This window comes from Globicephala melas, chromosome 11, assembly GCF_963455315.2.
Source record: "Globicephala melas chromosome 11, mGloMel1.2, whole genome shotgun sequence".
NCBI classification, from domain to species: Eukaryota; Metazoa; Chordata; class Mammalia; order Artiodactyla; family Delphinidae; genus Globicephala; species Globicephala melas.
The window spans coordinates 52,241,501-52,268,058 of record NC_083324.2 but is presented as its reverse complement, the minus strand read 5'-3'; the positions used below and the strand labels follow the sequence as shown (position 1 = coordinate 52,268,058).

The window sequence follows — 26,558 nt, the reverse complement described above, 5'->3', positions numbered from 1 at the left end:
GGAGTCGAGGGCCTGCTCTGAGTGAGCCTGGGCAGCCCCCCTCCTCTTGGTAAGATGGGCCCCTGTGAGTAGTTTCCTTAGCGGTGCTGTGAGGAGTAAATGAGATGATTCACATACATTGTTTAGTGTTAAGAATCTGTTACAAAGCCAGGGCTTTGTTTTTGTTGGTTTTTTAAAAAAAATTTTATGTTTATTTCAGAGTTTTTCAAATACCTCATTCGATCATTTAAAAAGTCAACTAGTGTTAGACCAAGACCGATCATTGTTACCATTTTTTAAGATGAAAAGCCAGACATAAGATTAATTGACTCAGAGCGAATATGGATCTAGAGCTAAAAAGCTGGCTTTACTCATTTCTGTCTTGCGGATTCAAGCAGAAGAGATGTGCTGCATTTCATCTATGTCCAATTGTTTTTTATGACGTCTGCCACTTCTGCTGATTGAGACTCTGAGTCATCCTTGCTTGGTGCCCCCAGACTGCTGCCCGCCTGACCCTTCTCCAGGTCATCACGTGCTCATATGTGACCCCTCCACAGGGGAACCTTCTGTAACAATGACATGACCATGTCATCAACTTCTCACTAAAAACTGGGGCAGTCTGGGTTTCTGATTTCCCCTTAGACCTGAATGGAAGAACATTTCTTATTTCCTGTCACTGCAGGCTAAAAATTGTTGGTCCTGTGTTATGGCTGTCTGTCCAGGGCCTTTGTTTAGAGGAGGTCACCCAGGTAGAGAGCTCTTCTGCCTCAGTCCAGCTTTAACCAACCTCAGTGTGACACCAGTATTGACAATTGCAGCATCTTCTGTGAATTATAGTTGTCATGGCATCTCATCTTTGTCGTCTTCTTTTTATTTTTCCCCAAGTTTATTTATTTATTTTTGGCTGCGTTGGGTCTTCATTGCTGGGCACGGGCTTTCTTTAGTTGCGGGGAATGGGGGCTACTCGTTGCGGTGCGTGGGCTTCAGTAGTTGGGGCTTGCGGGCTTTAGAGCGCAGGCTCAGGTAGCTACGGCGCACGGGTTTAGTTGCTCCACAGCATGTGGGATCTTCCTGGACCAGGGCTCTAACCCATGTCCCCTGCATTGGCAGGCAGATTCTCAATCACTGCACCACCAGGGAAGCCCACATCTTTGCCTCCTAAGCCTTGCCAGCTCTGTTTTTAAAAACAGCTTTATTGAGATAGAATTCACAGACATACAATTTACCATTAAAGTGTACAATTCAGTGGTTTTTAGGATATTCACAAAGTTGGGCAACCATCACTGCAATCAATTATAGAATATTTCATCACCTTAAAAAGAAACCTCATGCCCTTTAGCAGTCACCTCTTATTTCCTCCTGTCCCCAGCGCTAAACAACCACTAATCTACTTTCTGTCTCTAGATTTGTCTGTTGTGGACATTTCATGTAAATGGCACCATACAATACGTCATCTTCTGTGACTGGCTTCTTTCACTTAGCATAATGTTTTCGAGGTTATCCACGTTGTACCCTGCATCAGTACTTCATTCCTTTTTATGGCTGAATACTCTGTTTCATGGGTGTACCATATTTTGTTTATCCATTCTTCAGTTGGTGGACATTTTGGTTGTTCCCACTTTTTGGCTATTATGAATGATATTGCTGGGAACATTTGTGTAAAGTGTTCTGTGTGAATACGTTTTCAGTTCTTTTTGAGTATATACCTAGGAGTGCAGTTGCTGGGTCTTATGGCAACTGTTTAACTTTTTGAGCAACTGGCCAGACTGTTTTCCAAAGTGGCCACACCATTATACATATTCCCACCAGCTGTGTGTGAGGGTTTCAGTTTCTCCACATCCTCACGAACACTTGTTATTATCTAACTTTTTGATCCCAGCCATCCTAGTGGGTATGAAATGTTATCTCATTGTGGTTTTGATTTTCATTTGCCTGATGGTTAATGATGTTGATCATCTTTTCATGTGCTTATTGGACATTTGTATATCTTTTATATCTGAAAAATATAAAACAATATACCATTTGTATATCTTATATATCTGAAATGTGTATTCAGATCTTTTGTCCATTTAAAAAAATTGGGTTGTCTTTTTTTTTTTTTTTTTTTTTTGTGGTACACGGACCTCTCACTATTGTGGCCTCTCCCGTTGCGGAGCACAGGCTCCGGATGCGCAGGCTCAGCAGCCATGGCTCACGGGCCCAGCTGCTCCACGGCATGTGGGATCTTCCCGGTCCGGGGCACAAACCTGCGTCCCTTGCATCAGCAGGCGGACTCTCAACCACTGCGCCACCAGGGAAGCCCTGGGTTGTCTTTTTATTACTGAGTTGTAAGGATTCTTTATTAGATACAAATCCATTTTCAGCTACATAGTTTGGAAGTATATTCTCCCATTCTGTGAGTTTTCACTTTCTTGATGGTATCCTTTAAAGTGTAAAAATTTTAAGTTTTGATATCATTTTTAAACTTAATTAATTAATTTGTGGCTGCATTGGGTCTTCATTGCTGCGTGTGGGCTTTCTCTAGTTGTGGCGAGCAGGGGCTACTCTTCGTTGTGGTGCACGGGCCTCTCATTGCAGTGGCTTCTCTTGTTGCAGAGCACGGGCTCTAGGTGCGTGGGCTTCAGTAATTGTGGCTTGTGGGCTCTAGAGCGCAGGCTCAGTAGTTGTGGCACATGGGCTTAGTTGCTCCGTAGTATGTGGGATCTTCCCGGACCAGGGCTCAAACCCATGTCCCCTGCACTGGCAAGCGGATTCTTAACCACTGCGCCACCAGGGAAGTACAAAAAATTTTAAGTTTTGAAATCCAATTTAGATATTTTTCTTTGCTACTAACTCTCAGGATTTGGTTCCTTGCACAGGCCTGCATTCACTGATGCGTCCTCAGTGCCTGGAATAGTGCCAGGCATTATTTGTGGTTTGGCTTAGTGCCAGGGACAGCAGACATGGTTGAGGGAGAACTAACCAGGCTGGAGTGTTCTGTTTCAGTGCTTTCGGTGATGTCCTGTGGGATGGAGGGTTAGGCCAAGATAATTTAAAAAAAAAAAAAATGACCACTGACTTGGGTAGTAGGGTTGCGAGTATATCTATTAATTTTGGTTTAAAGGCTTCTGGAAATTAGAATATCAGTTCAGTAGGAGCTTCAGTGTTAACTCTTTCCTGCCTGAGTTTAGCTTTTTCATTTTCATTGGAGGATTCATCTTCACTGTTGCTTCTCAAACCTAAGTGTTCCTCAGAACCACTTGGAGAGCTTAACAGGGATCACTGGATCCACCCCTGGAGTTTCTGATTCACTGGGTCTCAGGGGAGGCCCAGGCATTTGCATTTCTAAGGATTTCCCGGGTGATGGTGATGCTGTTGGTTGAGGAACCACAGTTTGGGCACCACTGGTCTACATAATAAGTTTATATTACTCATATAGTATTGTGGAATTCAGGGGGTTGCAGCTTTCTTTTTTCCCCCCAGAAGCAACCTCACTTACCACGCTGGTATATTTATATAAGAATCATCAGGTAAGGTTGTCTGTACCTGAGAATCATTTTTCTGAGTGTAGAGCCAAGGATGTGAATTTCACCTACAATCTTGGCCTATGTTGAGGTTAGGAGAACAGGAGGAAATCACAATATTTTTGAACCCCTACTGTGTGCCAGCTGTACTTTGCTCTGTGTATTATTCATGCTGTTGTGTTTAACCTAAATGCTTATTCCCTGAAGAATGTAGGCGAGTTGCCTGTGGTGTCCAGTTATCTAACTCATGGTAGAGGTGGGGCAAGATGCCCACACACTGCACAGTGATAGCTAATCCAGGGGGAAACAAAAGAACCTTCAGGCTTGGCCCACAGACTTTACTGGCTCTGTTTTAAATGATTTTAATTATTATTAGTTTCTTTATTATCTTGGACCAAGAGCCCTGGATTCCTGGCATCAAGCGGACCAGCCATGATGCCTTTGTTCTGATTTGATTACCTGTCCTCCTTGCCAGTGAAAGGCAAGCCCTTTTCTTCTGAGCTGTCTTTCCCAACACATTTCAGGATCTTTAATGGTGGATACTCTCCGGAAGATTTTGGCAGGTGACCCATGAAATAGGTCAGCGTTTCCAAAGCAGTGTCCTGATTTGGTTCAGGGTAAAAGATAAGATAGAGGCTTAGCTAAAGCTTTAATTCTGAAAGAGGGTATTTGATTTACTGCGTTCGTTGAGGAGAGCTCATTTTGATCCTGTGTAACAGGAATCACGGGCCGTGTGCACCACACAAATGCAGCTCGGGTTACAGGTTGCTTCTGTGGGTTAAACCCTACGCACTTGGGCAAGGTCAAGGACAATGGAAGGACATCAGTCCACGCTGAGTGAGCCCCCAGGCATACTGTCCCAGAGACCCGTCACTCCCAACCAACCACAAGTTCTTTAATTTGTTGAGAAGGGAAATGTAAGAGACAGGAAGAAATCCTGGGCCCTCTGGCAGCTTCCATGGGAATATTTTGTAGCGGGGGACATAGGGATGGGCTGATGCCTTAAAGGTTAAGAATTTATAGGAGGCAGGTAGATTTTTCTGATGAGTAATCTCTTTTACTTGTTTCGTATCACTGCAGAGTGCTGTTACTTATATGAATTTGAAAGTGCTCTGTGAAATAGCTGTTAGGAAAGGTGATTTTTATCCCCATTCTGTAGGCGGGGTGACTGTCAGTGAACAGGAGTCATCTGTCCAGGTCCCACAGCTGATCAGTTGCAAACATGGAACACAAACGTACATCTTTTCCATCTTTTCTCTGGTTCTGGTGTCCTTTTTATCTCACCATGTCAGGGAAGTACAAGGGTGTGTGTGTGTGTGTGTGTGTGTGTGTGTGTGTGTGTGTGTGTGTGTGTGTGTGTGTGTGTGTGTGTGTGTGTGTGTGTGTGTGTGTGTGTGTGTGTGTGTGTGTGTGTGTGTGTAGATGGATGGGGAAGAGGAGAAACAACAGGTCCAGAGAAGAAGGGTTTGCATTAAAACTTAAGTGGCCAGGCTCTGTATGAGAAGGGGGTCGAGAGCAGAAGTCCCTACCTAAGTAAGGCTAGTAACCCAAGGGGGAGTTGGGGGGTCAGAGGTCTTACAAAGGCTGGTGCTTCTGGCTGGGACCACAGGGAGAAGAACATAATGTGTGTATGTGTATGAACATAATGAGCCTTGCCAATCAGGGACAAACAGAGCCATTGTATGTTGGCATCGGGGCTAATGAAATAGAATAAGTAACTGCTTTTTTGGAGGAGGTAGAATCTCCAGATGCCAGGGAACTAATAGGCAGGTAGAGTTTTGGTAATGAGTCCTTGCTATCCAGCCTGGATTACCAACCTGAAGAAGACCCTTTGAAGAGGAAGGCAGGTTTCCCCCGGCCTTTGGGGGTATGAATAAGGAGGGAGAAGTGCTAAGCTCCGGGTTGTGTTCTGCTCTATGGGGAACGACTTTGTTGCCATTCAGATCAGCTTAAGCTGATGTTTTGGGTTATATGGCCGGTTTCAGATGCGGCCTGAAACAGTGGCTTAAGTGATGTCAGTGAGGCCCTCCCTGTTTTCCTCTGTTTCTCTGCTCTGCCTTCATTCACATGGGAGCCCCTTGGCAGGTCTAGGTTCTGCCCCTCACATTTGTAAAATGGTTGTAGCTGTTCCAGACCTTGCACTGTCATCCCATACTTTTCAAGGAAAGACCCAATAGCTGTTGCAGAAGTATAAGGAAGCAACTGTTCCTCAGAAGCTCCAGCAAACATTGGCTCCTATTGCTTTATGTGCCCATTGGCTTGGACAACTTAAGGACCATCCATGGAGCAGGCGGGGGGCCCATTCCACCCAAATTGCATGGTAGAATGGGAAAGCAGTAGCTTTTGAAATGAAATTTAGAGGCACTTTTGCTAGAAAGAAGGGGAATGAAGGCTGGGTGGTAAATGACAGGTCTTGCATACCAGCCAAAGGGAGGAGGGAGTGAAATAGTGCCAGGTAGATTCCCTTGGGGAATTTTTTCAGTGAGGGAGTAACTCTTGCACACGTTAGTTAATAGGCTAGACTAAGCTGTGAGGAGAGACAATGATGTGACTTTTAAAGGACAAAGGGATTTTATTTCCCTCTCACGTAATAGTGGTCTAGCAGCTTTGCTTCACACCATTGTTCTTGGTCCCATCTTTCTTCATCATTTCTGTGCCATCTCCTAGATCTAGGTTGTCAACTAGCACAAAAGTAGGAAGAGAAAGTGTGGAGGAAGCAGCCAATGTTTTAAGGGCTCTGGGCCTTAAGTGGTGTGCAGTGCTCCGTCTCACATTCTGTTGATGAGAACTTGGTCCTTGGCCTTGTGTAACTGCAATGACTGCTGAGAAATGCAGTCCTGAGCTAGGTGACCAGTGACCAGCTTGCAGCTCTGTGTTTATGGAGAAAGGGGAGAAGAAATTTTGTCAAGCAGTTGGCATCTCCATCACAACTCCCAAACTAGATTTCCTAGGAGGCTTATCCATTCTGAATGATGTTCCTGTGGCAGATAGCACTTCCTCAGGGAAGATTCTGCATCCAATTCCCTTCATTTTGGGAACCAGGAGTGCTTAATGTATGTCAGTTTCAGTTAGGTTCGGGTATATACGACAGAAAACCTAAAATAGGGACTTCCCTGGCGGTCCAGTGGTTAAGATCCCACACTTCCACTGCACGGGGCGTGGGTTCGATCCGTGGTTGGGGAACTAAGATCCCACATGCCATGCGGCACAGCCAAAAAATAAAAAAATTAAAAATAAATAAAGGAAAAAAAAAAGAAAACCTAAAATAACAGTGACCTAAGCAAAGTAAACGTTTGTGCTTTTTTTCTCTTAGATAAAAGACGTTCATCACATCTTTTATTTATTTAATTTTGTTGCCCAACAGAACTTGATTGTAAATAAAAAAGAAATCTGTTATATACTTTTCAAAAAAAAAAAAAAACCACGTTTGTCATAATGATGCATCATGATGTCAGGGACTCTGTTTTGCCATCTCAGCATTTGCTTTCTTCCTCATGGTCCAAGATGGCTGCCTGAATTCCAGCCATCTCTTCACATTCCCTCTGGCAAAAGGAGGAAGAAAGGCCTTCAAAGGCATTTCCTGGAAGTCACACGCAACACTTCCATTTACACCTTATTGGTCAGAACTTAGTCACACAGGGCACCTAGCTGCAAGGGAGATTAGAGATGTAGCCTTCTTTCCTGGCAGTTATGAGTCTCACCCTAAACTGGGGGTTCTCTTGCTGAGGAAGAAGGGGGAGAACAGACATTGAGCAACAACAGGCAGTCTCTGATAGAGACCACATGCCCCTGTGTCCTCACTTGGTGGCCTCACCTCTGCCTCTGGGGGGGGGGGTGTGTGTGTGTGTACGTGCCCACATTAAATTTTAAACCCCATCTTTGTACTTATCTGAAGGGAAGAAATCATCATAATAGCTGACATTTATTGAGTGCCTACCAGGTGCCAGACTCTGTTCTATGTCATTTATTCTTCACAACAGCGCTCTTAAAGTGCTTACATAGGAGAGCTTAGCATAGGACTGTTGACAGAGGCATGGGCGGAGTCAGGGGAACCAGAAGGGCTCAGTGAAGTATCCAGAGATTAGCAGCAGCAGGAAGCCATGGCCACCCCTGAAAGGGCAAGGGGACAGACCAGTGTCACTCCACCGGCCCCACCAGAGCTTAGAGACGTGGAAGAGGGGCTGCCTCAGACCAGGTCAGGAGGTGGAGCTGTAGAAGGAAGCCAGGCCAGCAGCCCTGCGAGCCGGGTAGGAGTGGCCCCAGGAGCAAGTCAACACCCTGCCTGTTTCTCCTCCCACCTTGGAGCCCCCGACAGTACCCGCCTTGGGCTGAAGCCACCTGGAAGCCAGAGAGCAAGGGCACCTGGGGAAACAGCCCACAGAGTGCAGCCTCCTGGGGAGACAGTGGGGCAAAGAATGGTAGAAATGGATGCGGGGGAGTGGGGTGGGGGTGGGTGGGAGAGCAACAGAGAACCACCCGCACAGGATGGTTATGACCGCCTTTTACAGGGAAGGGGACTGAGGTGGGGAGAGGGTAGGGCACTCCCCCAGCTGGTAAGCAGCAGAGGCAGGACCCTGCTGGCCTCAGATGCACGTCTGCACGTCCCGAGTGGGGAAGGCAGCGCAAACACAGCTCTGATTTGACTGTCAGTCTGCACAGCAGAGGCATCTGATGCCTGGTCAGCGCGTGGAGAGATGTGTTTCTGACTGGGAGTAACCGTGTCCCCCTCGCCCTCGCAGGTTGCTGTTGCGAACCTCAGCGAGGCCGTGCAGGACGCAGACCTGCTGGTGTTTGTCATCCCCCACCAGTTCATCCACCGGATCTGCGAAGAGATCACGGGGAGGGTGCCCAAGGACGCGCTGGGCATCACCCTCATCAAGGTGACGGGCCCTCGCTGCGTGCCGGTTACTGGGAACTTCCTTTCCTCTTTCACCTCTTGGAGATAAGGAGCTGAAGGGAAGTTATGGCTGGTTTGGATTTGGTTTTTTAAAGATGCCTGGAAGAGAATCAAAACCACGCCATCCACGAGCCTTGCTCCTCTCACATTTAGGAGGGGCTGCTTTCTATGTAGAGAGGGTTCGTAGGGGCAGGGGCGGGGGGCGCGAGAGTGGGGTCCCCCAAAGAAAGAACCACCAGCTCTGGAAATCTTACCTGGTTTGCATTCGCTGGGAAATTAATCATCTTTACTTCCCACTCCTGGGTTTATTCCCAAAAGAGAGAGTTTTTAACCAGAAGTCCACAAACCACCCACAGTGGTCCACAGATAGAATTCAAGAGTTCATGGTCCTAAATGTGGGGGCGGAATTGCATTTTTATTCATTTTAACCTCTAACTGAAACAAGCGTTTCCTTCACTTATGAGTGAAGGCCACAGGCTAGAGTTTCAATGACAGTAGTACTAGCAGGACCTTGACCCTGTGATCAATAGAAATTACAGGTATTTTCGTATCACTTTACAGCGGCTTCAGATATCTCAAAGTATCATTTATGCTCATCACTACTTGGAAATTATGGTAATTATTATACCTGCCATGACATCTTTTTATAATTACATTGATAACATACATATACTACTTTGTCACAAATTTTTTTTTTTTAACATTTGATAACTATATTTCAGTATAATTGTCTTCCTGGGTAATCTTATGTATTTTGCTTTATGCATATGAAGTCTGAGAATGAGTCCATAAACTTCCCCAGGCTGCCAGGGGAAGAACCCTCTGTGAGAGAGTGTGTTCCATAGTGTTCATAGGTAAATGTTTACGAAAGCAAACAGTTCAATGTCAGTCATCAATAGACTGGACAGATGAATGATGGAATACTACACAGTAGTAAATGGGAATGAACCAGAGCATTCGTGCAGCCGTGTGGGTGAATCTCCAAAGTAATAATATAGCACAAAACAGCACACAGGTGAGCAGTACAGTTTCATTTATAGGTTTTCAAAAATATACTGATATAACTTACTGTTTAGGTGTAGTTTTATGTGGCAAAATGATCAAGAAAAGCAAGGGAACAGGGCATAAAGCATTCAGGATAGGGCTTCACCCTGGTGGGGACCAGGAAACACTAATAAGGAGGATGCACTTGGGGAGAGACACAGGGGACTTCAGTGGTGTCCTTCATGTTCTCTTTCTTAACCTGGGTGGTTACATTTTCATTTAATTTTACTCTTTAAATGGTACATACACAGTATGTCTGTTTACTGTTGTAAATAAGAGAGGTTTTTCAAGTTGCGTATGCCTTTGGAAGTCTGAATCTAGGTGAACTATAAAGCAATGATCTCCTGCCTCTTGTCCTTGGTGGTTCGTTTTCCCCTAACTTGCTGACATCCTTGCAGGGCATAGACGAGGGTCCTGAGGGGCTGAAGCTCATTTCCGACATCATCCGAGAGAAGATGGGCATTGACATCAGCGTGTTGATGGGAGCCAACATTGCCAATGAGGTGGCCGCTGGGAAGTTCTGCGAGACCACCATCGGTGAGGGCCACCTGGGGAAGGGACATTGGGTGTCTTAACAGGCACACTTTCCGTTTCTGGAATTTTCTATAGTGGACTCTTCCCTCCTGCCCTTAACATTCTTGGGGTGGACATTCAATGGGGTGGGAATTTTATGTAGGAGGCCATTCTGTGGGACTGAAGCATTTCAGTAACCTCTGGAGTGAAAGTAAAGCCAAGGAGACCATGTTGACCTGCTGTGATCCAGTAATGCATTATCGAGGTTAAACACAAAAACACAAGGGTACTTGTACCAAGAAGCAGGTGGTTACATCCATGGTGGGGCCTTAGAAACCCAGCTTTTCTTTTTCTTTTTTTAAACAACAGGAATTTATTTCTTACAGTTCTGAAGGCTAGAAAGTCTAAGATTAAGGTTTAACCAACACTTTTCTATGATGAGGGCTCTCTTTCTGGCTTGCAGACAGCTAGCTGCCTTCTTACATGGGGGTGGGGGGGGGTGGCATCCGGGAAAGCAAGTTCTCTGGTACGTCTTCTTATAAGGGAAACCCAGCTTTTCTTTACTCACAAATGCCAGGATCTGGATCCTCATTAGATTCCAAGGAGATCTAGAAATTAATGGGAATGATCCCCACTTTCAGGTGAATAAGCCCAAGGCCCGGAGAGTAAGTTACCAGCCCCAAGGTCACACAGCTAATATAGAACCCAGGCGTGAACTTGGGTCTCCTGTTTCTTGAAACAGAAAGCTCTTTCTACTCTTATACATTGGTGTTGTGAAAATTTTTGTTTCTTTTAAAAAGGGCTTTGGAATTCCCAAGTGCCCATATTATAGGACTCTTCAGAAGAGTAATACTGTTGGGTTTGCAGGTGCTTTGCAGAAGTGTATTTAAGTTTATCTACCACTCCAGAACTTACTTCCACCCTTGTCAAACACACCAGCAATGTGAATCATTTCTCCCTGGCAGCTTTGTTAAAGGAAGCTCTGTTGTACAGACATTATCTGATTACAGTGGAAAATAGAGAAAATCGAAAGAAAACCATTTTTTAAAAATTTCTTTAAAATTTTTATTGGAGTATAGTTGATTTACAGTGTTGTGTTAGTTTCTGCTGTACAGCAAAGTGAATCAGTTATACGTACCCACATATCTACTCTTTTTTAGATTCTTTTCCCATATACGTAATTACAGAGTATTGAGTAGAGTTCCCAGTGCTCTATATGTAGGCCCTTATTAGTTATCTATTTTATATGTAGTAGTGTGCATATGTCAATCCCAAACTCCTAATTTATCCCTCCCCCTGCTTTTCCCCATGGTAACCATAAGTTTGTTTTCTATGTCTGCGACTATTTCTGTTTTGTAAATAAGTTCATTCATACCACTTTTTTTAGGTTCTACATATAAGCAGTATCATATGATATTTGTCTTTCTCTGACTTACAAAAACCATTTTTAATTTCATTTAAATTTCATTATTTTTGTCTATTTGTGGCAAACTACTTACGGCTGTAGTTGTTATATACTCTTTTATAATTGTTTCATTTACTTCTATCAGCATACATCTTCATAGTTGCGTAGCATTCTGTTGGCAATCCATTTATCTGGGCACTTAAAAAATTTTTTTTGAGGGGGGAGAAACAGTAATTTTGGAGAGGAGAGATATCACAAATAGTAAAAGGAGGAAAACAAAATGACCTATAATAACATTACCCAGGTTGATATTTACAAGAGCAATGTAGTCACAGGTAAGAAAATTCAAATAGTACAAGGAGGTATAAATTAGAATTAAGATTGTAATTTCCCACCTATTCCCTCTTCCCAAAGAGAATCACTCTTAGCAGTTCCTATGTATCCTTCCAGAAAAAAAATTTTCATATGTGTGCTAGTCTGTATATAGGTTTTATTCTTTCACAGTTAGTTCTTTTATTCATCTATGCTTTTAATGTAGCCTGTCAAATTGTTGTGTAATTACTTTTATTTTTCAAAAATAATTGTTAACTAGTTGTTCCAGCTCAATCCTATTTGCCAGTAATCAATTTGCTAATCAGTTGGTTAGGATTGACTGGTTACACCAATCATTCTATAGGGTTGAGACTTCTCCAATCCTTGATTCAAAACTGTAGATTTGAGGGACTTCCCTGGTGGTCCAGTGGTGAAGAATCCACCTTCCAATGCAGGGGATGCGGGTTCGATCCCTGGTTGGGGAACTAAGATCCCACATGCCGGGGGCAACTAAGCCCATGTGCCACAACTACTGAGCTCACGCCTCAATGAGAGAGCCTGTGTGCCACAAACTACAGAGCCCACGTTCCGTGGAGCCCACGCACCACAACTAGAGAGAGAAAACCTGCACACCATAACTAGAAAGAAGGCTGTGAGCCACAACGAAGAGCCCATGCTGCAATGAAAGATCCCACATGCCACAACTAAGACCTGAAGCAGCCAAAAAAAACCCTGTAGATTTTAGCTAGGATTTTTACATGCCTCTTGGCCTTGTTTCTCCCAGTTGGGTGCATTAGACTTTTTTGGTGTGTAACAGACAAATGCACTGAAGTTACATCTCTTCCTCTGGCTTCTGTTTACACAGTGCTTCTACTGCCTTCTCTGTGGGTTGGTCCATGGCTGGTAAGAGTGACCTGAATTAAATTAAATTAACTGTTGAAAGTAAGATAGAACAGGAAAGTGATATTTAAAATTTTTTTTATTTTATCTGAATTTAATTGTGAGGAAATATCAGACAAGCCCAAAGGAAGGGACATTGGTACAAAACAACTGGTCCACACTCCTGAAAAATGTCAGTGTCATAGAAGATATTGAAAGGCTAAAGGAGAAGTCTAGAGAGACCTGACCACTAAGTGCAGTGCAGGATCCTGGGCTGGATCCTGGTTGCCATAAAGGCGACACTGGGGTAATGGGGGAGATTTGAATATGGCTTGTAGTTAGATAATTGTGTCAAGGTTAAATTTTCCGGATTTGATCGTTGTGCTGTGGTTATCCAGGTCTCCTTTGTTGATGGCATTAGCAGCCAACTCATTTTTAATTATGACAGATTCAGGAATCTTAGTCCACTTGAGTCTCCTGTGGAGGAGGAGGAAGATGGCATTGTTTTCAGCGTCTGGTAAAAATACTAAGGAGCATGGGGAACTGCGGCACCCCCTCGTGGTGAGAAATCCCTTCCTCCTTGGGACTGACTTCACAGAGTCCGAGACTTCCACTCAACCCACAAATATTGTTCAAAGTCTGTTATGTATCAGTCATGATGCGAAATGTCAAGGATTCATAAGCCCCTTCTATGCAGAAGGAGCTTCTAGGTACACAAACAATAGGGAATTACAGATGAGTGTTTTGAAGGAGTCTTATTAAATAGGTTGATTATCTCCAAAACTTGGTGTGGAAGAGAAGTGGAATTTTCCTGTCTTTTGGTTCATATTGAGTTTGGGAAGCCCTTCCATGTGGCTGATGGGCCTTTCCTGTTCTGGACCAGGTGCCATGGGTCCCTGCTTGCTGCATCACTGCTCATGACTGGTAATAATAATATGGTCAGTGCTTTCTTATCCATGATTTAAAACAATAAAAGATCTAAAAATTTAAAAGGTATATTTGATAATGCCATTTGCAGCAACATGAGTGGACCTAGAGATTATCATACTAAGTGAAGTGAGTCGGACAAAGACAAATATCGTTTGATATCACTTATATGTGGAGTCTAAAATATGATACAAATGAACTTATTTACAAAACAGAAACAGACTCACAGACATAGAAAACAGTGGTTACCAAAGAGGAAAGGGGGTGGGGTTGGGATTAGCAGATACAAACTACTATATATAAAATAGATAAGCAACAAGGTCCTACTGTATAGCCCAGGGAACTATATTCAATATATAATATATTCCATATCCTATAATAAACCATAATGGAAAAAAATAAAAATAAATAAAAGGTGAATTTGAGAAAATGTAAGATTGCTGTAAATCAAGCTCACCTATCTAATGGACACCATGTGTAATTTGCAGCCACAGAGGTACCAGCAGATGCCACCTTGTATCAGTGGCAAATGGAGAACAGTCTTCTCCCTGCCATGTGTCAGGTTACTCACAGCTGCTGATGGTTGGATTAAAGGGGCTCGAGTGGGAGGAGTGAGGGCCTGTCTGTAATGCTTGTGAGCCTCCCTCGTGTCAGAGGCACCAGGCAGTGGCCGTGACGGTGAGGACAGAGGAAAAAGACAGGAATAACATCACAATGTGAGACCAGGGCTGGTTTGCCCAACCCAGGTGAAGAAACGGTGCTGCTGGTCTGGAGGACTGTTTAAAAAAGGAAGAGGACAGTTTGCTCAAGCGGACATACTTCTAATATTTGGACAGAGGAGAACTCAGCTAAATGACATCATAGCAATTCCTGTAGAATAGAAAATGTGTTTCTTTTTTTGTTGTTGTCTATTTTGGGGCCGCACAGCACGGCACGCGGGATCTTAGTTCCCCGACTAGGGATCGAACCCGTAACCCCTGCATTGGAAGCATGGATTCTTAACCACTGGATCACCAGGGAGGTCCTGAAAATGTGTTTCTAAGTATCGGGTGTAAGTATTTTAAATATTTTATTATATGATGGCAAATTTCCTTAAACCAAACAGAAGTAGGGAGAACAGTATCATGACACCACTGCCCATCTTTAGTGATGATTAACTGCTGGCTGGCCATATTTCACCTGTTTCCCACCCTCTTTCCACTCTCCCCTGGATCATTTTGACATTATATTACTTCTGGGTGTAATTTTGATTGTTGACAATCCTCTTTTTTTCCTGCGTTGGAAGACTATAGTTTTGATTGTGATGTTTGTTGCTTGTTTATCTTCTCTTTTCCCACCCCTGAGAGGAACATAGTGTAGAGAGGGAGTGCGGGCCCTGGAGCCAGAGCACCTAGGTTAGAATTGGGGTTCTACCTCCTACCAGCTGTGTGACCTAGGGCAACTTGGTAAACCTCTCTGGGCCTCCTGTCTGTCAATGGGGCAAATCAGTCATAGGCATGTAAGTATCAGCTATCTTCTTATTATTATTATATAGACCTTTGTGTGATCGTTGTGAGCCTAGGCTGTTTTCACACCTGATTCCTATTTAACCTCAGCCAGTCCTGAGTGCCATAGTGTTTTACTCATGAGGCTAGAGGAGGTTAAATCAGAGGTTTGCCAACTTGTCTGCCCATTGGAGTCACCTGGGGAGCTTCAGAAATTAGTGATGCCTGCTCCACCCCAGAGCTTGTAATTTAATGGGTCTGGGGTTTGGCCAGACTTTCGTGTTTTTAAAGATCCTGGGTGATTGTAATGTGAAAACAAGCTTGGGAATAGGCTTGAGAACCTCGAGGCAGGAAGGGCCAAAGTGCCATAGTCCCCAGGCTCTGTGTGGAGATCATCACGTGGGAGCTAGGTCTTGGCTGGTGAATTTTATCATCCTGATTTCTGGAGCCCTCCCAGAGCAGAGCGCCACGCTGCATCCCACCAACCAGAGCAGATCTCACATCAGGCTCTATGTGTAAAGTTTTATTTTTCCTTTGAACTGAAAGTCGCTAACCAAAAAAATAAGGTGAAAAGTACTGATCCTCTGTGTCATTCTAAGCACGGTCCCAAGGGAGGGGATACAACGGGAACAAAAATGAGGACCCTTTGAATGCATTTCCGTCTTCCACAATTATCAGGAACATGTTTGTTGATGTTGTATCAGTTCTCTTGTTGCCATAGTGATGCTAAGTAACAAACAATCCCAGATTCTCAGTGGCATCCAAAATAAGCACAGCTAACACGTGGGTTAGCTGTGGGTCCGCTGGAGGCTGGCGGATCAAAGCTGGGGTCGTTCTGCTCCTTTGTCTCATCTTCCTGTAGAGTCCAGCGGGCCAGCCAGGATGTATTCTCACAGTGAAGGCAGAGGGACAAGGGAACCAGCCCTACTGCTGCACAAATAGGCTTCAGGCCTCCACTGTGTCAGGTCTATTAATGTCCCACTGACCAAAGCCAGTCACATGACTAAGCCCAAGGTCAAGGGGTGGGGAAATCTGTCCCACCCTCTGTGAGTCCAGGCACATCCTCTGGTCAAGCCAAATGCTGGTAGAAAGGGATGTACTTTCCTCCCCTGGAAGGAGCTTATAAGTGTGTATGGTAGCAAAAAGTTGCAACAGTTTTAGATATCAAATAATAGAAAGATGCTTAGATAAAATATAATGCATGGATGCAGTAAACTGCAAAGCAGCCATTTAAAGTAAAGTAGAAAGTGTTATGTTGTCACTGAAAATTATTCCTGCCATAAACGGGGGAAAGCAGATTATGAAATCACATATGTTCTCAATTTTGAGAAAAACTATGTATATTCCTATTTCAGTAAGTTAAAGATGTATGCCAAATTGTTAATGATCCTGTGGTGGGATTGTGGAATATTTTAATTTTCTATTTCTAGTCCTATGACTCTTCAAAATTTCCTAGCAGGAAAATATGTTATTTTTGTAATCAGAAAAACGTCATTTTAAACTGTGTTAGATGCAAAAATTAAGATGAGAGGCTGTTACTAATTTCCTTTTTTCTAACCTTTCAATAGGCAGCAAGGTAATAGAGAACGGCCTTCTCTTCAAAGAACTTCTGCAGACTCCAAATTTTCGAATTACGGTGGTGGATGATGCAGACACGGTTGAACTGTGCGGTGCTCTGAAGGTAAAGCAGCCTTGATATTTCTGCTCACAGGAGGAGTGATCACACAGGGCCACTGCTAGCATCATTGCAGCCAGTCCTGAAGAATGGCCTCTGTGTTCTGTGCACGTACTTCTGGGGAGAATAGTGAATCGGCAGCCTTGTTTATCACTTCCTGCTTTGCCCCAGCCTTTCCTTGGCGGTTAGATTTCCTCTCCCACTCATGGTTGGCTTTTATTTGTAAATCTGGGAGAAGCGTGGGTGTTTGTTCTTTGGGAAATTGACAGCACTAACATTTGGAAAGCCAGGGACTACTTTGATTGTGGAGTCTTACCTGGGAGTGAAGTATTCTATTAATTTATACATTTCTCCTACTTACTGTCTTGAGCAGGAAGAGGAACTTGGCCCCTCTGAATGATGCTACTCTACTGGTTTGATGGTGTGGTTGGTTGGTTGTTTTTAAAGGAAAAAAACCAATCTGCTGCTGACAGGTCTTTCTAAGAACAGCTTTATCTTTGCCTGTAAAGGGAAAAGATCAGATTAAAGAACCAGCTTCTATTGGCTAGTGGCTTGGGAGGGTCAAGGGAAGTTTCCGCACTTGGTCTTGGGCTCCTGGCTTGTTCCCCTCTGCCTTTAAAAGTCGTGGTCGGGGTCCCTCTATCCTGACTATGGGGAACAGCCCACGGGAAGCTGGGCTGCATCTTCTCATCCTTCTCCCCTTGGAATCAAAGCTGCCTTCGCTGCCATCTCAAAAAAAAAAAGGGGGGGGGAAGTAAAGAGCTTCCATGTGAATGGATAACCCCTTTGAGTCACTTTTGATTAATTTCTTTTGTAGCAGAAGCGGCCTTTCAGGAATTTGAGCACCTAGGGCAGGAAATTAAGTAATCTGGCATTCGCCTCACTTTGTCAGGTGAAAATTGCAAAGATCAAAAGAATGCAGGGGAGACCAGTCCAAAGAGTGCCTTCCCATGCTTTCTCCAAAGTGTACACCTTTTTTCCTGGTCAGAATTGAAAACCACTTTGTAGAATTAATATCGTGTGTGTATGTGTGGTCACGTCTCCATACAATGAGAATTTTAAAAATTGAAGCCAATGAAAGACTTGGGCTCCCAGGCAGTCCATCTTTTGGGCCTCTCACTGTTGTGGCCTCTCCCGTTGTGGAGCACAGGCTCCGGACGCGCAGGCTCAGCGGCCGTGGCTCACAGGCCCAGCCGCTCCGCGGCATGTGGGATCTCCCCGGACTGGGGCACGAATCCGTGTCCCCTGCATTGGCAGGCGGACTCTCAACCACTGTGCCACCAGGGAAGCCCCAGTCTGTCTTTTTGAATGCTGGTGGGGGATTCTCACATTGCACACGGCCTGCTATACATTTAAGATGCTGGCTTTGGCTGTGTTGTTTATTTTTGTTGGTTGAGATTTTTATGTGTTTTTAATAGTCCTTCATTAAACTAATGACAACTCGCCAGCAGTGGCACCATGAAGGCCTAATTGCTCAGCATGGTCTGTGTGCTCCAAAGCTCTCTTGAAGTGACTGGGTTATTTTCGGTGGTGGATGGGGAAGCTGTGAGAACCCGCCCAGAACAAAGGAACAGGGGGAGAAGAAAGATTCTAGATTGAGGGCTCTGGAGAAGTTTCTGCTGATGGGACCACACGCTGGTCCTGTGTCTGAACTGAGCATGGCTTTTCATGTCTGTTGGCAGGAAGCCTCCTGCTACCCATGATAGAGTGGTTCGTGGGGGGCAGAGGCAGATGGGGGTTGAGGACCATTTAGCATCCTTCCCCTGGCTTTCCTTTAAAACAGGATCAGTTACCATCACTGCTGCTGGCTTGCATCAGAGCTGGGAGTTTTGAAAACTGAGAAACAGGTGCTTTGGCAGTAATTGAGTCTAACCATCCCATTGGACAGATAAGGAGATAAGAGAGCCAAAGAGTAAATGACTCAACCGGCTGTATAAAAAATTAAATTAAATTAAATTAAAAAAAAATAAAGAGTAAATGACTCAAACATAGCAGATATTAGCACGGTCAGAATGTGATCATGGATTTTAAGATTCAGTCCGGTGTCTTTTGTTACTCTGGACGACCTGACTTTTCTGGTTGGTGTCCAGGCAAGTTGAATGAAATGAAGCCCTCCCTTGCTAGAGCCTGCCCAACCACGGCAAATGGGCGTGTGTTTCTTTGATTATGTAATTAATCATTTTGTTGTTTTCTTCCTGATTATAAAAGGTAGTTTCACACAACAGAGAGGTGTAGAGAAGAAAGTGAAAATGACTGATAGACAGTCCCTACATCCTGAGATAATCACTATTAATGTTTGTTGTCTCCCCTGCCAGTCTTTTTAGCAAGCACACATTTGTTAGGTCCCCTTTTTAAAACAAAAACTGGATCTTACTGTTCAAGCAGTTTGTTTTACTTTTAAAAAAAAATTATTTTATTGAAGTATAGTTGATTTACAATGTTGTGTTAATTTCTGCTGTACGACAAAGTGATTCAGTTACACACGTATATGCATTCTTTTTTGTTTTTTTCCACATTAACAACCTTTAGTAATCTCCACACTAAAAATATTTTTGAAGTACACTTTTTTTTGTGCTCAAAAACATGAGGGCATTTGACTTACCAAAAAAAGGGGAAAAAAAGGAGGAAGAAAGATAACAGCTCCTTACAAGGATAAAAGAAAAAGAAAATTCAAAATGCAAAATCATGTTGTACCAGTGCATCTTACTGCTTCAGAATGTCCTTCACCTCTTAGCTAAATTAATCTCTTAATCACTACGGGAGTATTCCTTTTTAAATATCAACTTTATTTAGGCATAATTCGTGTATATTAAACTGCACCCAGTTAAATATATAATGCAGTTGGGTGTATATACCCTGAAAATCATCACCACAATACAGAACATTTCCATCACCCCAAACAATTCTGTATGTCTTTTTTTGGTAAATTTATTTATATATTTTTGGCTACGTTGGGTCTTTGTTACTACACGTGGGCTTTCTCTAGTTGCCGCGAACGGGGGCTTCTCATTGCAGTGGCTTCTCTTGTTGCAGAGCGTGGGCTCTAGGCACATGGGCTTCAGTAGTTGTGGCACGCAGGCTCAGTAGTTGTGGCTCGCGGGCTTTAGAGCACAGGCTCAGTAGTTGTGGCACACGGGCTTAGTTGCTCCGCGGCACGTGCGATCTTCCCAGATAAGGGCTTACCTGTGTCCCCTGCATTGGCAGGCAGATTCTTAACCACAGCGCCACCAGGGAAGCCCACGTATATGTCTTTTTGTAGTTCACCCCTCTCTCCCAAGCCAGCAGCCACTGATCTGCTTTTGTACACTATAGAATTTTTATAATGGAGTTGTGCAATATGTACTCTTCTGTGTCTGGCTTCTTTCACTAGCAGTGAATTTTTGTTTTAATGTAAAGTTTAAGAGGTACTTCATATAGGAAAGTACAGAAACCATAAGTGTACAGCTCAACCTATGTTATTTTTTTTATTTAATTAATTTATTCTTGGCTGCATTGGGTCTTCATTGCTGCATGAGGGCTTTCTCTAGTTGTGGAGCATGGAGGGTACTCTTCATTGTGGTGTGCAGGCTTATTGCGGTGGCTTCTCTTGTGGAGCACGGGCTCTAGGCACGTGAGCTTCAGTAGTTGTGGCACGCAGGCTCAGTAATTGTGGTGCGCGGGCTAAGTAGTGGCACACGGGCTTAGTTGCTCCGCGGCATGTGGGATCTTCCCGGACCAGGGCTCGAACCCCTGTCCCCTGCATTGGCAGGCAGATTCTTAACCACTGCGTCACCAGGGAAGTCCTCAACCTATGTTATTTTTAATAAATACTTTATCAGGATTAAGTTTCATTAACAGAGACCCAAAATAATAGTGGCTGGGACTTCTCTGGTGGTATAGTGGTTAGGGATCCACCTGCCAATGCAAGGGACACAGGTTCAAGCCCTGGTCCGGAAGATCCCACGTGCCGCAGAGCAACTAAGCCCTTGCGCCACTACTGAGCCTGTGCGCCACAATTACTGAAGCCCACGCCTAGAGCCCATGCTCCACAACAAGAGAAGCCACCGCAATTAATCCGCACACCGCAACAAGGAGTAGCCCCCACTCACCGCAACTAGAGAAAGCCTATGTGCAGCAACAAAGACCCAACACAGCCAAAAATAAAAAATAAATAAATTTATAGAAATAAATAAATAATAAAACCTGTGCACTAAAACCAGATTTAGTTTCACAAACAATTTAAAAAAAAATTAGTGGCTAAGCAAGGTAGAAGTTTATCTCTTTCTTGTGTAAAAATCCTGAATCCATATGACAACTCCATTCCACCGAATTCTCAGGGACCCAGGCTCCTTCCAGCTCACGAGGTATGGCTCTTGTACTTGTATTCCAAGATGGTGACCAGAGCTCCAACCATCACATCTGCCTTCCAGGCAGCAGGGTGAAAAAAAGGATAAAGGGCATGTGGCAGCTGTCTTTTAAGGCAGGTTCTGGGAGTCACAGTGTAACACTTTGGCTTCATCTTAATGGGCAGTACTTAATTGTGTGACTATACCTGCTGCAGGGGAGGTTGGGACATTTCCCCCTCTCTCTGGGTAGCCATATACTTGCATGAAAATCAGGAACTCTAGGACTCAGGAAGAAAAGGAGAGTAGATTGGGAGATACACCCATTACCTGTGCCACAGAGGCTCGGCATTCTTTGTAGGGTTGTCTGTGGTGAGGCTCACCACCCTAATTGCTGGGCGTGTAGGTTTCCTCCAGGGCTTTGGCTGTGATGAATGTACTGTGGGCCACAGCCTGGTGCCCCGTCTCAGCCAGGGCCACATGTGGCTGTGTGCATTTACATGCAAATTAATTAAAACTTTTTTTCAAAATTCAAAATTCAGTTTCTGAGTCACAGTAGCCCCATTTCAGAGACTCAGTAGCCACATTAGTCTTAAGTGAGTCTCAGCAGCTAGTGGCTACTCTGTTGGACGAGCAGATAGCAAACATTTACGTCATCGCAGAAACTTCTGCTGGACAACACTGCTCTCGCTAAGGCAGCTTCTCATCAGGGTGTGCAGCCTGGTGGGCTGAGCGTGGGCTTGACTTTGGGCCTCCTAGACATCTCAGCCAAGGTGGCCTTACACAGTACCCAACTGCAAGCCATACGTGGTACCTCGACGTAGTTAGCCTACACTTTTCAGGTTTCCGCGAGGCGAGGTCAGATGCACTTGGAGGTGGCCTCAAGAAGAGTCGGGCGGGTTGTTGGACTTACAGAAAATATTGACTTGGTTTTCAGCAGAGCCATTCTCCCTAGGTGGTGAGAGTGTTGGCATAAACTGCGGGTCACATGGGCTGCTCCTCCAGTTTTGTAGTCTTTTTGTGGGTGGGTGGGAGCGAAAGAAACTGAGCCCTATCCAACCCGCCCCGATTCAGGATTGCAGAGACCGCACTTCACGGAGGATGATTGCCTCTGAGTATTGCTATCACCCGGGAAATGGGCAGGGGCTTAAGGACGCCTGTCTTCTGAAAATCATGGTATTTTTAGCTCTGTTTAAAATAGTGAATAAATTTTCACTATTCACATGAATAGTTTAAAGCAGATTTAAATGCCTAGCGGATAGTGATAAATTTCAGTTGAGCGACCTCAGAGGACATCTGTGCGGGTGCTATTCAGACATGATCTGACCAGCTCAGTGTGTTTATTTTTCTTTTGACAGTGATAAGTGGTAGGTGAGAGAGTAAGGATTTCAGGATGCATCATATGGTGATTAAACAGGGCCCAGGGTCCCCTTAGAAGGGAGGGGTTGACTCTGCAGTGGCCCCTCCTCCCCGTGGTGAGGAGGCCAGACATCCAGGGGAAACTGGGAGGTGGTCCCAACCTGTGTGCCCCTGGGCCACGGGCACCCTCCTCTGCCTTTTCTCTGAGCGCAGTGACGTAGAAGGTTAGAAGAACGCGTTGGAGGTCAGGGCTCGTGCATTACAGCTCCTGCTTGGATGCTTCCAGTGACTGAGAGCGCACTCCCTTTGCTTTGGTCTTTTCCGTTGGGTGGGGTCAACTCTTCTTGTTAGAAAGTTCTTGTCTTGCTGAGCTGGTCCCTCTGTGCCTTCCACTCACTGGCCTGGAGCAGCCTTGCGTGATCTGCTCCCTGGAGAGAACTAGGAAGCTGGGCTGCCAGGGCTCGAAACCCAGCTCTCCTGATCCTGACTGTACAACCTTGGGTGTGCTACTTACCCAGGTGCCTGAGTTTCCTTGCCCCTCACTGTGTGTAGTAACAGGACCTGCCTTGTAGGAACGTTGTGAAGATTAAATCAGTTAATAATATATGAAGCGCTTAGAAACAGTTCAATAAGGTTAACTTTTTTTTTTTAACATCTTTATTGGAGTATAATAGCTTTACAACGGTGTGTTGGTTTCTGCTGTATAACAAAGTGAATCAGCTATACATATACATATGTTCCCATATCTCTTCCCTCTTGCATCTCCCTCCCTCCCACCCTCCCTACCCCACCCCTCTAGGTGGTCACAAAGCTCCGAGCTGATCTCCCTGTGCTATGAGGCTACTTCCTACTAGCCATCTATTTTACGTTTGGTAGTGTATATATGTCCATGCCACTCTCTCACTTCGTCCCAGCTTACCCTTCCCCCTCCCCGTATCAATAAGGTTAATTTTGTTGTTATTTTTATTATTCTTTCCCATAAATCTTTTCTCCTCCTAGGCCTCCTGCTTTTGCCTCCTGAGCCTCCATGCAGGCCCAAGAGGCAGTCCTCTTTGATATCTGGTTGCAGAGGTCTCAGGAAGGTCTCTTGGACCTGGAGAGGGGTGGGAGTGGCCAGGCCACATTTGCCATACCATGGAAGCAGCAGGGGACAGGGAACAGTGGGCCCGTGGAGCCAGACACCGGGGGCGTGTCCCATGTGCATCACTTACCAGCCGGGCGTTCTTGGCAAGCCGTTGACCCTCGCTGAGCCAGCCAGGGGGACAGGCACACACTTGCCGGGGTTGCCATGAGAATTTGGATGAGACCGTGTGTGCAGTGGCCTGGTGGGCTCACTGTAGGCGCTTCGTAAATAATCCGTAGGAGCCCCTTGTTGAAAGGACGTCCGTGTTATGTCCCATCCAGTCTGTAGACGTTGGCTGGGGTTGGTTTGTCAAGTGACCTCCAGAGTGGGTCGCGTTGTGAGGAGGGGGGGGCACAGGGACACAGCCCAGGAGGCATCAGAGAGCCATTTCCACAATCTAACCATTTGGAAGCTAGGCCTTGGCATGTTGCCATGGTAACTTCGATAAAACCATTTGGTGGGCTCACCAGCAGTTGGCTTCGTGGTCTCTGTGGTCAGTCTCTCTGCACATCCTTAGGTGTCTCTCTGTTGCCCCAGGGCTGTCCCACTGTCTGTGGTCCCCTGGGACTGCAGTTCAGGCCACAACTGATCCAGATTCCCTGGAGGGATGTCACCAGCAGAAGAGCCTTGAGAGATCTCGTCCAAGCCCTGAATTTAACAACCAAGGCCAAGAAGGCTCAGACAGATGGAGTGATTATCCCAAGGTCACACAGCGACAAGGCAAACTGAGAACCAGAAGCCCACTGGATGTCATGCGTGTGCCCCTCGTATCTCCCTATGCGCTTCCTCGGTTTGGCTGCTATGCCAGGAGGGGTGACTGGGCCTGTTTGGGCCCAGCCTTGGGTGTTCTCTCGCTCCTGGTCTCTGCACAGTGTCCCATCTAAAAGGTCCGGCTGTTCCATCCCAACTCAGCAGCTCTGGGGCAGAGCCGCAGAATGGATCCCAGTCCGCCCGTCAGCATCTCTCCAGCTCCTTCACTCTGCCTGTCCCCTCTCCTCTGCACGTGATGCTGCCAGATGCCAAGCGCGCCCAGCCGGGAATCGCCCTCCCCCCATCCCTGTGCACACGCAGCAGGTGCTTGGGGCTGGTGGTTGCCGTCAGGTAGCTGCTGAGACCTACAGTCTGCATTGCCTGTGTGGTGGGAAGGACTGGAGAAGCTCACAGGTACAGGCAGAGGTGGTACCTTATGAAAACATGCTCCCGGGTCAGGAGGCTGGATTCCTCAGCTCCGCCTGCAGCTGTAGGAGCCGGGGTCTGCGTGGATCCTGGCCTTTGCAGAGGAATAGCCAGAACCAGAGTAAGGCCTGATGTGATTGCTGAGGAAGGGAAGGTTCCTTTAGGGCCCCTGCCTTCAGCTCCCTCGTTCAGCTGTCTTCATCTGCTGCCACCCAGGGAGCCAGGAGAGGGTCCTGCTCTGTCGGAAGCCCACCGAAGCTTCTGGAGGGCTCACGGGAACTTCTTCATCTGAAGTGGCCGCGTCCTGTCAGGGAGAGCCTGGCCACATCAGTGCTGTGTTTGATCTGTCTTATAAAAAACTGCATATCAACCAGAGAAGACATTTTTCCTCCCCGGGTCATTCCATTTTCTATCTTATCCCTCAGATTTTATAGTCCTGAATGTTTTTAAAAATATTCTGTCTTTAATTAATTTTTAAAAATTAGGGGGAGTGAGGAAGAAATGCACTTATGTTAGCTTATTTCTCATTGTTACTAACTGGCTTCATAGTTTAAGGTCTTAAGGCACAAATCCATATATAGGCATCAGGTATTATGGCAAAATGCTTGTGTGGTTAGACAGAGGCAGAATACTTGCATTTTTTCCTGCATTGAGTGCTCTTGGAGAGGGAGCTGGTAACATGGAAAGAGCTGGCAACCTGAGGGTTGACTGGTGTCCCAAAAAAGTCCACCCCTCCCCCCACCGCCACCCCCTGTCACCTCCACTCAGGCACTACTTGGCATATGTGATTGTCTGGTTTTACATAGGATTTGAGACCCAGTTCAGATGCCACTTCCTCCATGCAGGCTTCCCTGCTTTGAAATGAAGCTTCTCTGCACAATCTCGTCCTTCTGTCTCCTGATGTGCTTTTCTGTGTCTTTTCCCAGTGGTATTGTCAACTCCTTGAGGACACCCTGTGTCTAATTCTATCTTTGCAGCCCCCTGCCCCCTGAGGGCACCCTCAGCCCCTCCAGGGTCCAGCGGGGCTTCCCACAGTGCACGCTCAGTACACATGGGTTGAAATGAGACCCAACCTTCAGTACCTCTTATGGAATATCGCTTTCTGCTGAGCATCATTGTGATTTGTGCACAGGTTTTATTTTCCTGCTAAGTTGGGGGTGACGAACTTTTTCCAGAAGAGCTCGTTAGAAAATGTGGGCTTTGCAGACCTTAAAGGTCTCTGCACAACTACTCAGATCTGTTGACAGCACACAGGCAACCACAGACAGTATGTAACTGAACGGGAGTTCCTGGTTTCCAGTACAACGTTACTTATAACACTTGGCCCTGATTTGCTGACCCCTGAACTAGGTTATCAGCTTCTGAAGAGGCAAGTCTGTGTCTGATCTGCCTGGTGTGCAGCAAAGAGCCACGCAACAACCCAGCGCTTCAGAAATGCTCATTTAGGGATTATTAAATTTATTTATTTATTTACTTACTTATTTTTGGCTGAGTTGGGTCTTTGTTGCAGTGTGCGGGCTTCTCATTGCCGTGGCTTCTCTTGTTGCGGGTCATGGGCTCTAGAGCACAGGCTCAACAGTTGTGGCGCACGGGTTTAGTTGCTCCGCAGCATGTGGGATCTTCCCAGACCAGAGATCAAACCCGTGTCCCCTGCATTGGCAGGTGGATTCTTAACCACTGTGCCACCAGGGAAATCCCAGGGATTATTAAATGAAACAAAAGGCAGAAACTTGATTTGCACATATGCATTCATCATCACGCAGCAATTCTGACCCAGGTACACTCCCAACAGAAGTGCCTGCTCACGGCCACCAGAGGTCATGTACCAGGTGTCATAGCAGAGCCATTTGTAATGGCTCCAAACTGGAAACTACCCCTATGCCAATCAACAGAACAGATAAATTGCAGTATATTTGCACAATGGAATATAACGTAGCAATGAAAATAAATGCGTTATGTG

General features: G+C 45.4%; 1 protein-coding gene across 4 annotated transcripts in view; it reads left to right on the top strand.

Annotated features, from left to right (window-relative positions):
- Positions 1–26,558, top strand: part of GPD1L (glycerol-3-phosphate dehydrogenase 1 like) — a 57,034-nt gene that overhangs the window by 18,080 nt on the left and 12,396 nt on the right. For all 4 annotated transcript variants that reach the window (XM_030830044.3, XM_030830042.3, XM_030830043.3 and 1 more), the window contains exons 3-5: positions 8,222–8,362; positions 9,822–9,960; positions 16,512–16,624. In XM_030830044.3, the coding sequence (XP_030685904.1) occupies positions 8,222–8,362; positions 9,822–9,960; positions 16,512–16,624 (393 nt within the window). The remainder of the gene's footprint in view (positions 1–8,221; positions 8,363–9,821; positions 9,961–16,511; positions 16,625–26,558) is intronic.